Source organism: Dermacentor andersoni, chromosome 7 (genome assembly GCF_023375885.2).
Source record: "Dermacentor andersoni chromosome 7, qqDerAnde1_hic_scaffold, whole genome shotgun sequence".
Classification (NCBI taxonomy): Eukaryota; Metazoa; Arthropoda; class Arachnida; order Ixodida; family Ixodidae; genus Dermacentor; species Dermacentor andersoni.
Window position 1 is genome coordinate 126,816,204 of NC_092820.1, and position 15,036 is coordinate 126,831,239.

General features: G+C 46.3%; 1 protein-coding gene across 3 annotated transcripts in view; it reads right to left on the minus strand.

Annotated features, from left to right (window-relative positions):
• LOC129385538 (uncharacterized) overlaps positions 1-15,036 on the minus strand; it is a 139,981-nt gene that overhangs the window by 72,722 nt on the left and 52,223 nt on the right. For all 3 annotated transcript variants that reach the window (XM_072289332.1, XM_072289329.1, XM_072289330.1), the window contains exon 2: positions 5,115-5,209. In XM_072289332.1, coding sequence (XP_072145433.1) covers positions 5,115-5,209 — 95 coding nt within the window. The remainder of the gene's footprint in view (positions 1-5,114; positions 5,210-15,036) is intronic.

The window sequence follows — 15,036 nt, forward strand, 5'->3', positions numbered from 1 at the left end:
CCATGGGAACGTACGCCTGAATGGCTCACAAATACGACGGCTCATTTATAAGAGCCCGCCTACCGCCACAAGGGGTCTCAAAGGGGCTGCAGTATCCAAGCACCTCGAACAGACCGGTAGACCTCGTGCCTCTGCTTTGTTTCACCGACCGTTCCAGCGCCTGCCTGGTGACAGCTTCTGGAAATAAGCCACTCCAAGGCCACGGCGCAACAAACCGTGAGAATCCAGCCAACTACGAGAAGTGCCAAGTTCACACGTTCTTCACATAAACACTATCAGAATCGTACCTACAGCTCTTGTTCCATATTTCTGAAAACTACCACCGGAGAAAACCAGAATTCAGTAAGCATTGCAAGTAGCCTGATGCCTAATATTTTTGTGTTTCCTTTGTTGAGTAAGCCACCGTTGTCGAGAGATTGATTGAAACCCGGCAATAACAGCGTTACTTATAAAATCACAACGAAAAAACAAAACGCCTTTGAAGAAAAGCAAAGAACGAAAAGGAGCCTTTTTACAACAAACACGAAACTTATGGATGCGCCAATTTCGACAAGTATTACCTCTTAATGCGCGCTCAATTGGATCGCTGTCTGAAGGCCTTCGGGCCACGCCGAATTCAAGGGCCCCAGGCATACGATGCAGCTCCCTCTGTCGTCATATGCGTCATTGTTTGCTCGCGGCTTCTTGTCTCGTCCCTGAAGAGGAGGCCGTAAACATGGGAGAATTGCCAGCCTCCTTTTCCCCTCACTCTCGTGGCGCATTCTACTGCAGTGACAGTCTGACTGGTCCTGTACGGTCTCGCATACCGCAGCCCGGTTGAACCTTTAAGCCGCACCCCTACTCGAAGAGACGCGTTCTGATTTGTTGCTAGGTGACGCGTTCGTTTTTTCACCCACCACAACGATCCCATTGAAGTTCTGCGTGATCGCGTTTTCCCTTCTTTTATGGGCTGGGCTGTGGCGGCGTTCTCTATTCTTCGTTGAGCGGAATGATTGGCTTGCTTGATCTTGTGCTGTCTAACCAATTTTCTTCATGCCAGGCGGTCGCCTCATGCGACTCCAGAGTTCCCTAGCGTAGGGTTTCTGTCCTGCTTAATAGCCCGGGCATTCTACTGTCCTATTCACGATTCCTGAAAGTCGCCCAAGTGTGGAGATACGCGAGAGTTTTTCAGCGCCTCCTTGAACCTTCTGGGGCTGTTTAAATTGGTCTCGTCTCCAGAAGAAACGTCCTTCAGAGGAAACGTCTGCTAGCTCTCGCTGCCGTAGTGTCACTGACCCGGATACCTCCTCGCTGGCGCTTTTTTCACTGATTTCACAAGCTATGCGTTGTGCTTCCTGAGTGTCTCTATCACGAGGAATATTTTTGGCGGTGATTTATCTCCGCCGGGGTTTCTTCAGCCTTAGAACGTGTGAGAGCTCGGACCGTATGGTTGTTAAAACTCAGGCCCCTTTTTTTAACCCCATATCCGAGCGATGTGAAAATAAGTAGTAATAGCGTTTCGACAGATTTGTCGATACTGCTGCTTCAGTCGGCAATAGTCCAAACGGCCTTTCAGTCTTCACTTTGGCTATGGTCAAGCCAACGCTATTCTGCTATTTCAGAAACTTGGGTTAGTGAGTATTCGGCAATGTGTGCGTATGTGCCGCTCTTCAACGAATATATTTCTTGCCAAAATGGTTTACACTGCACGATGCGTAACTGTATTTGCACCACTGTTCGAAGATACTCTTTGACTCTCGCTTGAAGCACAGATTATGTGCCACTCGGTCTGTGCTGGTATTCTATGTACCTTTTTGTTGCCAACTTGGGTCACTGGGTATTTACTACTAGATGTGTGCCGCTCTTCTATAGCTTTAGTTGGCTCGGACTTGGATAACTACGTAAACGCCACTCTGTAATGATGAAAAAGATCCCTTAAATTTCTCCTATGCCGAGTGGAATCAAACCCACGTCACAAGAGATCCTGAAGCACAGCAACCCGATGCATGAGCGGGCTGCGCTGCTCACACATGTACTGCGTATGCGGTGATTTTCAAAGAACGCCTTTCACGCCAATGCTTTATCGAGCTGCGCGATGAATGCATTTGGTGTGTGCCGCTCGTCAATGTGCCACTCGCGAACTTGCGTCACTGAGTACGTGGCACTTAGCGTGAGGCAAGCGATGGAACGATTCTCGGTGTTCGCAGGCACCGCGCTGCGCCACGCTCCTAGTCTCAGAGGCCACGCTCGGAGCAATCAACAGTGCCACTAGATGGCGCCGCGTGTCCGGAACGAAGAAGCGCGAGAGCGGAGCCCGGTTGCAGAGTCACGCGTTGCTCAGCGTATGCACACACGGCACGCGATGAACTTCGGAGGACAGACTCAGGCTTTGCGGTGGCGGCGCTAGATGGCACTGGGTATTATTAGGCAAGCGCGACAGTAGACTCCCGCTGCCCAGTACCATTGCCTGATACATAACCCATTTCGACGATGGCAATGCCTTGCGTTAATATATTGATTCAATGAAAACGCATTCATGTCGACAATCAAGGTTAGGTAGCCTCTGCTGTTTTTTGCGAATAATAATTAGCTTAATATACAGAATTAAATCAATAAACTTTTATTGCTTGCACGATTACGGAATACTCAATGTTAAATTCTGCATCGCTTTAGAAAACAACATTTTCAACAGTTTCCAGCTCGATACATTTTCTACGCTTGTTTTTTCCTGGAATTCGAAGTTTTTGCTGAAAACGTAAAAAAGTCCGGCCCCAATACAATTGGTTCCACTTGTATTGCAGGCACCGCATAGTACCACTGATCTGATACCACGTGGGACACCAGTACTTCCACCAGATCTACTTTCGGGATCGTCGAACATTTTTAGGCTGCACAATTTCCGTGATCAGCCAAATCAGTGGGCTAGAAACACAAGGGATACGGTGAAGTGGGAAGAAAAAAGTAAAACTATCCTTAAAAAAGCACATAGACTGCATATTCAATTGGCTTGTATGTAGCCATTCAGAATACTCACCACTACGCGAATCTGTTCTCTACGGAACAACGCAGTGAAACTCCAAAGAAAGCATCAAATCCAGAAACTCTTAACTGCAACATGCCCGCTGTCGTTGCTTAGTGGTTATGGCGCTGGGCTACTAAGCAGGAGTTCGTGGGATCGAGTCCGTGCCACGGCGGCCGCATTTTGGGATCGAAATGCGAAAACACTCCTGTACTTACCTAAAAGTGCACCTTAAAGAAACCCAGGAGGCCCAAATTTTCGAAGTCCTCCAATACAGCTTGCCTCATAATAAGATCGTGATTCTGGCGCTTAAAACACCATAATTTAATTTCTTATCTGCTAGAGATAAATGCCTTCAAGTGCATAATTGCATAATTAACGAGAAGCTTTCTGTGGCTTCTGTCCCTGCGTTTGGCCCATTTGCTCAATGGTGTTCTGCAAACTAAAGCGGGCTGATCCTGGAAACAGTGTAATACGTGTAGCCTGAGTCGCCTGGGTCTTTATGTGTTTCATAACATTTAACTAACCACTTAATGAAAGCTTGACGTAAGACAGACATCAGCAGGGGGCATAAAATCTGCATATATGCATCCCTGTCGTTTGTAGAGTGGTACAAATCTTTTTATTTTTTTATTTATCAATACTGTAGGTCTTCTGCAGACCCATAGAGGGAGGGGGCTTACATTATCATAGGCATGTAATAAGATTCAACAAGTTTCCAAAAAGACAACCGGAAAACTTGAGGTAGATCAGAATACTTTTCAACAAGTGCATCAATAATATATCACCTACATGGTTACGCTACGCGTACATGAGAACTAAAAATCTAGCATCAAATATCGTATGCTATACATGAAAAAATGTACAGACGAAAACAATACCACATACGAGATACGTTCTGCCGTTTTACAACAGGAAAAGTAGTTATACAGGGTCCATTAGCTGCTCCACTAGAGAACAAAACTTATCTAAATTTGGACTATTTACAGCTTCGCTTGGTAGCGCATTGCAAGCGTTCGCAGCGCGAGGGAAGTAGGAAATCTTAAACGTATTGCAATGCGTAATAAATGACCGGAAGCACTTATCGTGGTTTGTCCTACTAGACCAACGGCCAGGCAGATTAATGTAGTCGTCGTTTCTGATTTTGATGTGTCCGTTAAAGAGGAAATGAAAAAACTTCATAGATATTCAAACTTTTTTAACAACAAATCAAATTGTCACTTCTCGATTCAGTACTTCTATAGAATAGTCCCTATTCGTCGATATTAATTTCTTTAATAGTTCTTGAAGTCTCCAACCGTGCAGTAGTGTTCTGCGCGTTGGTCATGCTAGACACATAGGATTAGTAGAAGACGCATAGTGTAACGTGCTACATGTGCGCAGGCTGCCAGAGTTTTGCACCTAACAGCGATCATTCGAACTCGCCCAAGAACCCTGATGTTTCGAATAAACGCCTTGTTCGTTCCTTATTTGACATTTGTACTATATAAACTACTGCTACCGTATTGAAGTGGTCAGTAGCCTGACATGCGACTCCTGCAGGTTCGAAGAAACTATCCAGAAAGAGAATGCTTATTACGTTCATTTAAAGGTTACAAGGCAGGACAAAAACGCATCGACAGGGGTCTCATAGTCAACGACTGAAAGAGACACGAGCACATGTGTGTCACTGCTTGCTACGGCATCCAGCACCTCCGCTCTCTGAACAACTTTAAACCGCCTGGATTCTGGTTGACCTCACTGGCTTGTTTTCCCTCTCTTAATGAACAACACTTACTAACCTGCAGTATATTAATAGAAAGTGGTACTAGGATGTGAACACAGTTGATGCGAACGGCTATTCGTTTAGCAGAAAACTATTCGAAAAGCACTCGGTATTCGATTCGAGTCTGTTCTCGCACTGTTCGATTCGTATTCGATTCAGTCTCAAGGAACTGCTCGCACACTCCCTATCTGCTCCCAATGCACAAACCCTTAAGCAAAACACATTGAGACAGGTCTCGTTTGAGCGACCATTGAGTGCGAGCGATGAGCTAGCCACAGCCGAAGTATTCGTTGATAGGCACTTTGTGACATCTGTGTTAATGAATGAGACGAAAGCGGCGCCTTTACTCACCTCTTCTCTAAAGTTAGAGTGATTGCAAATGTGCGAAAGCTGAAACCATCAAATCCTTTCACGTGGCTTTCGGGGATGGTCTCTCTCCTCCCCATCTGTAATGGGAGGCGAAGTTGTAAGTGCTCAAACGTAAATCAGAGAGGTTCCGAATTCAACATATCGATAACTTGTTTATTGGTCATTCCTAGTTGCTATAGGCACGGACTGCTGCTTTAGGATCTAGTAGTATTAGGGAAGTCGTGTGAAATTTTGCAGCTCAACAGTGACGTTTGGCAGGCGATCTTTGGGTCGATAGTAACAACAATCAAATAACGCTAGTGCTATCAAATAAGAACGCCGAATGGCAACGCTAATACAGCTGAGCAAACTGTATTTGAAAGAAAGTACAGTCTTGGTAAAAAAAAATGGAGGACGCTTAAGCTTCGTCTTCAAGAGTGCCACGCGATAGCGTTATCGCACCCCGTTCGCACCGCCCACTCATTCGATCGGCATGCTCTTGAGTCACACAACGACACGCGGTGAGCGCCGAACAACGCAGCGTTCGGCGCGGCAACGACACGTGCGCGTCAGCAAGCTGGACGAACTAAAGAACTCGGTGTCTTGGAGAGAGAAACGATTTACGCAAGCCAAACGTCGTGATCGGCACGGATAGCCGGGCCGCGGCGCACCATGAAGGCGGACGCGATCATTGGGCTTACGCCTCGATGGGATCGTCCTCTATCTCGCTTGGGAATACCACGAAGACGCATGACTCCTCGCCAGCAGCAGGTCACACATCGCAGGGGACGCTTTCCCAGCGGACACGCTACGGCGCAGCGATCACGTCAGAGGCGTCCCGCATCGGACGCTGCACCTTGGAATCGCGCTGTGAGCGGAAAGAGGAGCCGCGTCGCCTGAACGCGAGGGTTCGAGTGACGCACGCTGCAAGTTCGAAGGGAAGAGAGCGAGAAAACTTGTTAAACGCAAGGGTATTGGGGCATCCTCGCACCGGTCCCCGCACGGCCGCAATGCGCTCAAACTAGGCAAAGGCGAGATGGATGGATGGATGGATGGATGGATGGATGGATGAATGAATGAATGAATGAATGAATGAATGAATGGATGGATGGATGGATGGATGGATGGATGGATGGATGGATGGATGGATGGATGGATGGATGGATGGATGGATGGATGGATGGATGGATGGATGGATGGATGGATGGATGTTATGAGCGTCCCCTTTGGAACGGGGCGGTGGCTTGTGCCACCAAGCTCTTGCTATTATACTGCCTAATGTCCTACCTAGGTTAAACAATCAAAAAGAAAAAAAAACTCTATGAACTACCACACCCAAATTTTGTGATCCCCTATTGCGAACTGTGCTTTTGTACGTCTCCGTCTTTTGTCGTTTCCCTGCTTTTCTTCAACCAATCCTCCAATCGCATCTTGCCTCTTGTTATTTCCTATTGACTATTGCGCCTCTTGCCTATTGCGGACATGCTTGCTTTACCACTGCTCCCGCTGAACCCGAGGGCTTCAAGTAGGCCAGTGGTGCCTAAATCGACCGCTGGGTAGAAGTCTTCACATTCTAATAAAACATGCTCCATAGTTTCCCTAGCTTTACCGCAGCAAGTACATGCTTCTTCTTCATTCTTATATCTCGCTTTATAGGTGCGTGTTCTAAGGCATCCTGATCTCGCTTCGAAAAGTAATGAGCTCTCCTTATAGTTATCATAAACGGTTTCTTTCCTGATTTCGTTTTTTCCTCTTAAGTAGTTACTCATGGCAGGTTTCTTTTCCATTGCCGCCACCCATGAGATTATTTCAGCCTTTCTTACTTTCCGCTTGACCTTCTTTGTTGCTGTGTGGCTCACCCTACAGGCCGCATACTTGCTGGTAAACTTTCTAGTTCTTTTTCTTCACTGTGACTCAATGTTTTTCCTCTAGAGATACCTGAACACTCACTCAGCCCAATTACTTTGTTCCATATTCGTCAGCCGTTCTTCATACTCAATTTTGCTGCGTACTTCCCTCACTTTAAAACTATTCCAGCCCATATCACCCTGCACAGCTTCATTTGTAGTCTTCCCGTGAGCACCCTATGCGAGGTGACCCAGTAACTGGTTCCCGTCGAGTCCTGATCGTACCCCTGACATAAAGCAAACAACCGCATTTCCAAAAGCAAGTCCTGGAACCATTGCACCTTTCCACATACATCGGAGTACCTCGTACCTATTGTTCCCCCATAGCGCTCTGTGCTTCATTATGGCTGAATTTCTCTTCCCCTTTGCTGTTATTGTGTTTTCCTGTGTTTCCACGTATCTATTGCCTTCGTTTATCTATATACCAAGGTATTTATATTCTGTTACCCGCGGTATTTCCTGGCCCTGTATCTCCAATGTCCGTTCACTGTTTTCATTAAATATCATAAGACCTGATTTTCTAACACTAAATTTCAAACCTAAATTATTGCCTTCCTGTCCTTAGATATTAGCCAGACGTCGCAAATCATTTTGCTTGCTAGCTAGCAACACAATGTCGTCCGCATAAAATAAACTTGGGAGATGCTGCTTTACTACTGTACCCGCCAGTTTGTATGAGAGATTGAACCCGATAATACTTCATTCTAGCGCCGTCTCCATCCTCACCATGTACATCATAAACAGCAGAGGGGATAAAGGGCACCCTGGCTCAGTCCCTTGTTGACAAGAACTTTCTCCTCGCCCCTTATCCCTTCCCATTCAATGCAAACGGTTTTTTCTAGATAAATATATCTCAAAAGCTGTAGACGATCGTCACCTAAGCCTTTCCCTTCCAGAATATCCCACAAGATGTTGTGGTCTACGTTGTCATAGGCTCCTGTAATGTCTAAGAAGGCCACATACAATGGTCTATTTTCTGCCTTTAATATTGCAATACACTGAGTAAGAACAAACAAGTTATCTTCCAAACGCCTGCTTATTCTGAAGCCTTTCTGAAGCTCTCCCAAAATGCCATTTTTCTCGGCCCATGCTTGAAGCTTTAATTTCATTGCCTGCATTGCTAGCCTCTATATTACCAACGTAATAGTCAACAGACTATACGAGTGAATTCTGTCTTTCTCCCCCTCACCTTTCAAAATTAAATTCATTCTACTATGTCGCCAACTGTCTGGTATTCGTCTATCTTTTAAAGTTTTTTCCACTGCTTTCACCAGAGCTTCCTTACTTTTTGGTCCTAGTTCATTGATCAGCCTAACGGGAACCTCCTCTAGCCCTGTGGCTGTGCGCGTAGGAATTTTCCGCTTTCTTCCAGTTGAAATTTGTCAGCACCAGCTCCTTTTCCACTTGGGTCTCTTTCATGCTCTTTTTTTTTTTCTTCAAATACAACCTCGTCATATCCTTGGAAAGATTCCGCTGTTATTCTTCGGATATAATTTATTGCCGCTTCTCCTTCCAGTCTGTTTTCATATTGTCTAGGATATGTTGTTCCATTGTTGTTGACTTCCTGCCTAATAATTTTATGTGGTTCTAAAATATTCTAGGTGCGACCTTCTTTTTCTAACGTATTTCTGACAACCAACGTTCACTTTCACCTTTTAATTTTGCTTACACCAGTATTTGAACCATAGACTTTTTCTCCCGGTATATTTCCCGTTTACTGGTCACTTCATCTTGTGGCTGTTGCGCCTTCTTTGCCTGCCTGTACTCTCTAGATGCTTTCTGTCGTTCGGCGATCGCTTCTCGTATCTCCCTGTTCCACCAGCCTTTCGGTTTCTTTCTTCCTTTCAAACGAAAATGTTGTTTCTCTTTCCATATTGCTCTCGTTATTACACTTAGAAGCTCACCACATTTCCACTCTTTACTTGGCCATTTGCCATGTTCTTCCTCGAATCTAGTGACTATGTTTGCTATTTGTTCAACGTTCAAATTTGCACTGGCCATCTTGCACTCCTTCCTCTCTTTCCCAACTCCATATCCCACTTTCAAAATGATGCGTTTATGGTGGATCGCTATGCTGCTATTGCCCTTCTTCATCAATGACCATTTCTCTCAACTTATCATGAATTCCTTCTGTCATCAGACAGTAATCAATGGTCGATTGCCGGTTTCCCATTTCCCACGTGATCTGCCCTTCACACATGGGCCCTGTGTTCACGATAACGAGGTTATGTTGCTCACAAAGGTCAGCATTGACTTCGCGTTGTTGTTGGTACAGCCATCTAAATCCTGTATGTGGGCATTCATGTCACCTAATAGGACAGTTTCAGCACCATTCCCAAAACCCTTAATATCAGTGCTTATGCATTCCACTAACTCCTCATTCTTCTCTGTTCAATTTTTTGGGTCCACAAATACGTAACGCCCAGCCAAGTTTTTCCTACTCATTGTACCTGATAACCAAAGATGCTCTTGACACTGTGAACTTACGCTTTTCCATTTGGCTCCCTGATGAATGAGCATTCCGACTCCCCCTCCCTTTCTTTCCAACTTAGTTCTGTTGCATCCTTCCCAAACATAATTTTCAAAACTGGCGGCTCTTCTGCATCTCTAAAGTGCGTTTCTGTAACAGCATAAACTCCTACTTGTTCGATATTTAACTGCTCCTCCTCTCTGCCCTCTTTTCATTTCTTCTGCCGCCCTACATGTTTATGTAGCCTATTGCATGGCGAGCTCTCTTTCTTGCTTTCCCCCTGTTTCCATTATCGATGGTGACGCCGTTCTGAGTTCTTCATTACTACCCACTCTGGCCTCCTGAGCGCCCGCGGGCCCCCTAAAAAAGCTACAGCGCGACCACCAAGTCGCCAGCTCACTCCTCGTGCCAGTCTGTAATTGAAGTGGATCCCGTCTTGTTTAAAACCACCACACCTTCTCACTTCCCTGTTTACTTCGACCAACCTCGAAGCCTTGCTCTCGGCTCAATTTCCATATTGCCTCATTAGCAGCCACTATGGCTCTTTGTACGTGACTGTCACGCACAGGCACTTCCAGTACCGTGCACACCACGATCTGCACCGGAGGGGATAGCTCGCGCAAGTCGTCCACCCCCTTTGCCAAGCGCTGGCCTAGTCCTGCCCCTTTCCTGTTTACGACGTCATTTAGCCCACCTGCTGCCATGACAAGGTTGCGCGTGTCGGCATTTTCCGCGAGCTTTTCTTTTTCTTGCTCTATGACAGAACCCAGTGTCCGCCCTGCAAATGTCCCTACCGCCACTCTTTTATCGCCTTTCACCCTGTCCACAATTGCTTTTGAGCGCCCAGCCAGGTTTGAATCGCTGGCGATAATCACCTTTTCATTCTCTCCCACCTCTCCCTGCTTCCCTTATCCTTTCTCGCGTGATTCGGACTAGACAAAGGGCATTACCCCCTGGGCTCCTGCTTTTTCCACGTGGTGGCTTCAAGGTAAGTGCCGGTCTTTCCAGCTAACTCTTCATCACGCTGCACGCATTCCACGTACTTCGCTGACACTCCCTCTTCTGTCGCGTCGGGAGTCTGCTTTCCATTGTCACGCACATTCTCGTTCACAATGACGGCCCTGCTCAGCTTTTTCTCGGCTGCTTCAAGTCTCTTTTCAACTACCTTTCGTGCATCACGCACACTGTCTAGCACCTTTTTGAGCTCTTGCACCTGTTTGACAAGCTCTTCCTGGAAAGCCTCCATTTTCTGCAGCCTTGTATCGACAACACAGTGTGTGCTGGTTGATTTGATGCCCTCTCCATTCTCATCTGTCTTCTCATCTGCCTTGAGGGAGCCCCGCGCACTGCTTGCTTTCCCTGCTTTCACGCCGTGTATTGCACAGCTTTTTCCAAATACTCCAATACTATAATAATGCTAATACTGATCATCATCATCGTCATCATCATCATCAGCTTGGTTACGCCCACTGCAGGGCAAAGGCCTCTCCCATACTTCTCCGACTATCCCGGTCGTGTACGAATTGTGGCCATGTTGTCCCTGCAAACTTAATCTCATCCGCCCACCTCACTTTCTGCCGCGCTCTGCTACGCTTCCCTTCCCTTAGAATCCATTCCGTTACTCTTAATGACCATCGGTTACCTTCCCTCCTCATTACGTGTCCTGCCCATGCCCATTTCTTTTTCTTGATTTCAACTAAGATATCATTAACACGCGTTTGTTCCCTCAACCAATCTGCTCTTTTCTTATCCCTTAACGTTACAGCTACCATTCTTCTTTCCATACGTCGTTGCGTCGTCCTCAATTTAAGTAGAACCCTTTTCGTAAGCATCCAGGTTTCTGCCCCGCACGTGAGTACTGGTAAGACACAGCTGTTATAAACCTTTCTCTTGAGGGATAATGGCAACCTGCTGTTCATGATCTGAGAGTGCCTGCCAAACGCACCCCAGCCCATTCTTATTCTTCTGATTATTTCAGCCTCATGATCTGGATCCGCAGTCACTACCTGTCCAAAGTAGATGTATTCCCTTACCACTTCCAGAGCCTCACTTCCTATCGTAAACTTCTGTTCTTTTCCGAAACTGTTAAACATTACTTTAGTTTTCTGCAGATTAATTTTTAGACCCACCCTTCGGCTTTGCCTCTCCATGTCACTGAGCATGCATTGCAGTTGGTCCATACGGATACAAATACTATAATGCTATGTCATTGCAAAGTACGTGCCTTTTAGCGAAAACCGATAGGCACAGGATCCAAATCCTCAAAATGCCGCAGAGCAACTCTCACCACTGTTTTAAAAGCAATCAATGCTGCGGAGACCGAGGGTATGACACGCTCTCGCACGCGCTCAACCACGCGGCCACGATCTCATTTTTCTACTAAAACACACACAGTAAAACCAGTAATAGCCATTAGTCTTGCCAGTTCCAAGTTACCATTCAAAGACTACAAACACTTAAGGTCCCACCCGGCTGAACGTTTACAAGCACGTGGCGCGAAAGCACGCTCTAACCATCCTGCAAAACCAAATATACACGAAACACACCCGCTCATCCGAAATACGGGAGGCAAAAAAAAAATAGAAACAAAACCGCCCAAATACTATTTAAAGGCCAAAAGTTAGCAAATAAAAAAAAACAGAAGCAAGCTAAAAGCATGCACAAAACTTATGATTTCGTCACCGCCACAGAGCCCCGAAAAGCACGTCCATTCGCCACAAAATCTGTCTATGTCTCCTGTGAGAAATCCTGTGAGAAGCGGCCGAGTGGCGCGCCACATTCCAGGGTAGCGCCGTACATTGCGAGGAGGGAGTCTTCTGTGTTTGCCGCAAGATGTCTGTGCGTGTGCGTCAAGCGCAGAAGAAATGAAGCGGAAACGTACTTCGCTACTCGTTGAACTGCGACTTCTGTAAATTGCATGCTCATAATTACCGATATACACCGCAGTATAAATTTGTACGGCACGTTTTTAAGGCAATGCCGCATTCATAGAGGCGCTTTTCTCCCGCTTTGAGGCATCGAACTCATGTCTGAGTGGTAGCGTCTCCGTCTCACACTCTGGAGACCCTGGTTCGATTCCCAACCAGCCCATCTTGCATGTTGTTTTTATTTATGAATTGCCTTCCGCCATTTTTCGCTCACGGTCAATGCCGACGACGACACCGGCTTTTCTGCGACATGAGCTCCTTGACGCTATCGCGTGAAAACTTGAACCCGCTGTGAAAGGCCGGGGAGCGGCTGCGCTAGGCTACTGCGGCGCTGCCACCACCGAGGCGCGTCACTGCTCGCTTGCGCAGATGATAAAGAGGGCAAGGGAAGCATATCCCTTACTCTCAAGCATGCTTTGATAACAGGGCTCGTGAAAACTACTGCGGCGTTGGTTGTCTTGCGGCCGCCCTGGTATGGCGCTCCGTGCGAGTCAATGCGCTGGCCTGGGCGGAACTGCTCGGCTTCCATGCAGCGCATTATAGTATAAAAATTTTCCTAATCATCGAAATTACCTATTACAAGTTTATCCTACACATTGAACGGCGAGAGCCTTCGCATTATGCTTTAGAGAAACATTTTGAATCTGTTTTTGGGTGCCATCAAAACAAAAGATCAAAAATAAACTAACATTTCACTGCTGTCTAGCGTTGTTTCAGGTTTTATTGTAACATGCGGGCAATTCAATCATTGTTGATTTAGAAAAGACCAGAAGCAGTAATTTCGACTACAAAGGCTCTGTTCGAAAAGGGCCTGTAATCACCGTTACAATATTTCAAATACGTTGACAACACTTCTCCATTAAGGAACGACCAAACAAGTGTGTTTGGCGTTGAAGTTCTTTAAATAAACACACAGTGAGATTACGAACACTTTTCGGGAGTAGAAGACGTTTTCCCTGCCTGAGTAGCCGATAGAGTTACACCCATTCCCTCGGCATTGCGGAAAGTGCCCACTATCTCGCCTTTTTTGGTATCTTCGTGCACACTGCCTCATTGTCGTTAGGGCCCACTTTCATGCACACATGAGGCCAGTGTAAGTTCAGCCCGTTTGCACTGGGCATCACGCGTTTGAATCGCATAAGGTAAACCAGGACCACGAGATTATAGGATTACCGTATATTGAATGCATCACACCGGCATTGCTGTCACTGTCACGAGTTTACTGGAAGAAGTATATTGGATATAGTTTACTGAGGTATCGTTCGTCTCTACAAGAAAGGGCTTTAGAGGCAGTTTAAAAAAAAATGGGTTATAGGTAGCGTCCTTTCAACCAGTGACCTTGGGTAGTTATTAGTCAAGCAAATGGGCAAACTGCAATTGTTCGGGGTAACCACAGGCCAAGCCCAATGCCTTGAATGCATGCTCCCCCCTATGATTTCGTCGAGAGGTGCAGCTGCCACCCTGAAGTGTATGCTTTCTTGATTAATTTGCTACTTGTGACATTCATGATTACATATACGACATGGCACTGTGGCATGTTATTTAATATATCATTAACCTGCTGAAGTCAAAACTTACCTACGATCCTTGAAATGTGCCCGTGTTCGAGCATGCGCAGGACTATTCGCACAGCTGTTCCTTTAATTTGGTCCCGGTAAACAATACCTGATGCTTATGATACTCGGAATTGTGAAATTTGAGCGTATCGCGTTTGACAGCGATCGCCAAAGACCCCCGCCCGCTCATCCAGCATACGCTGCAAAAGCCATGCAAGCCGGTCGGGTGGCTTCCACTTCGCCACCGTCGCATTCGCCGCACTACTTTTTCATGAGCGCTGTTATCAAACGACGCTTGAGAGTAATAACATCAGGTAAGACATGCTACCCTCGCCCTCTTTTTCCTCAACGCAAGCGAGCAGCGGCACGCGCCGACGGTGACAGCGCCAGCGGGTGAATCTCGGCATGGCTGCCATTGGCTGTTTTCGAGCAGACGCTCTTTCGACGCTAGCGCCAAGATGTCCTTCAGTTACGGTCCTAACCGTAGGGCGACGCAGAAGCAAAATGGCGGCGCACACGATTGTTTAAGTTCTAACGAAAACAGGAATAGCAGCGCGACGCCTCCTCTCCCAAACGTTTTTCTTTCCTTCTTGTTTTATTATGCCTACTCACTCCACTCCCTTTCCCCCATGCCGCGCGCGCCGTTTACTTTTTTCGTTTTTACCGGTATGCATGCGGCTTTTTTCTTTTTTTTTCTATCGCGCGTGGTGCGCCGTGGGCTATGGGTTGGCACGCATGCAGTTTTGCCCATACTTATATTATACCAGCATGTGCCGGGACATGAAAAAAAAAAATTGCACTTCCAACACAACAGATCTTTGGTCTCGTTTTATTGGCTTCGTTTCCGAAAACGGATTTTTCTTATAACGTGGTGTGATACACGCTAAAAAATGAGCAAAAGTGAAAGGTGCATGACACATACAAGAGTACTGAACACAGAAGTTCACAGACGGTGAAATAACAAAAAAGCGCTAGAAAACCCGAAGGCCATTTCATGTACACAAACATACAAAAAACTAGATTTTTATACGCCCTCAAGACCGAAATGTAGACGAGCTTCTGATA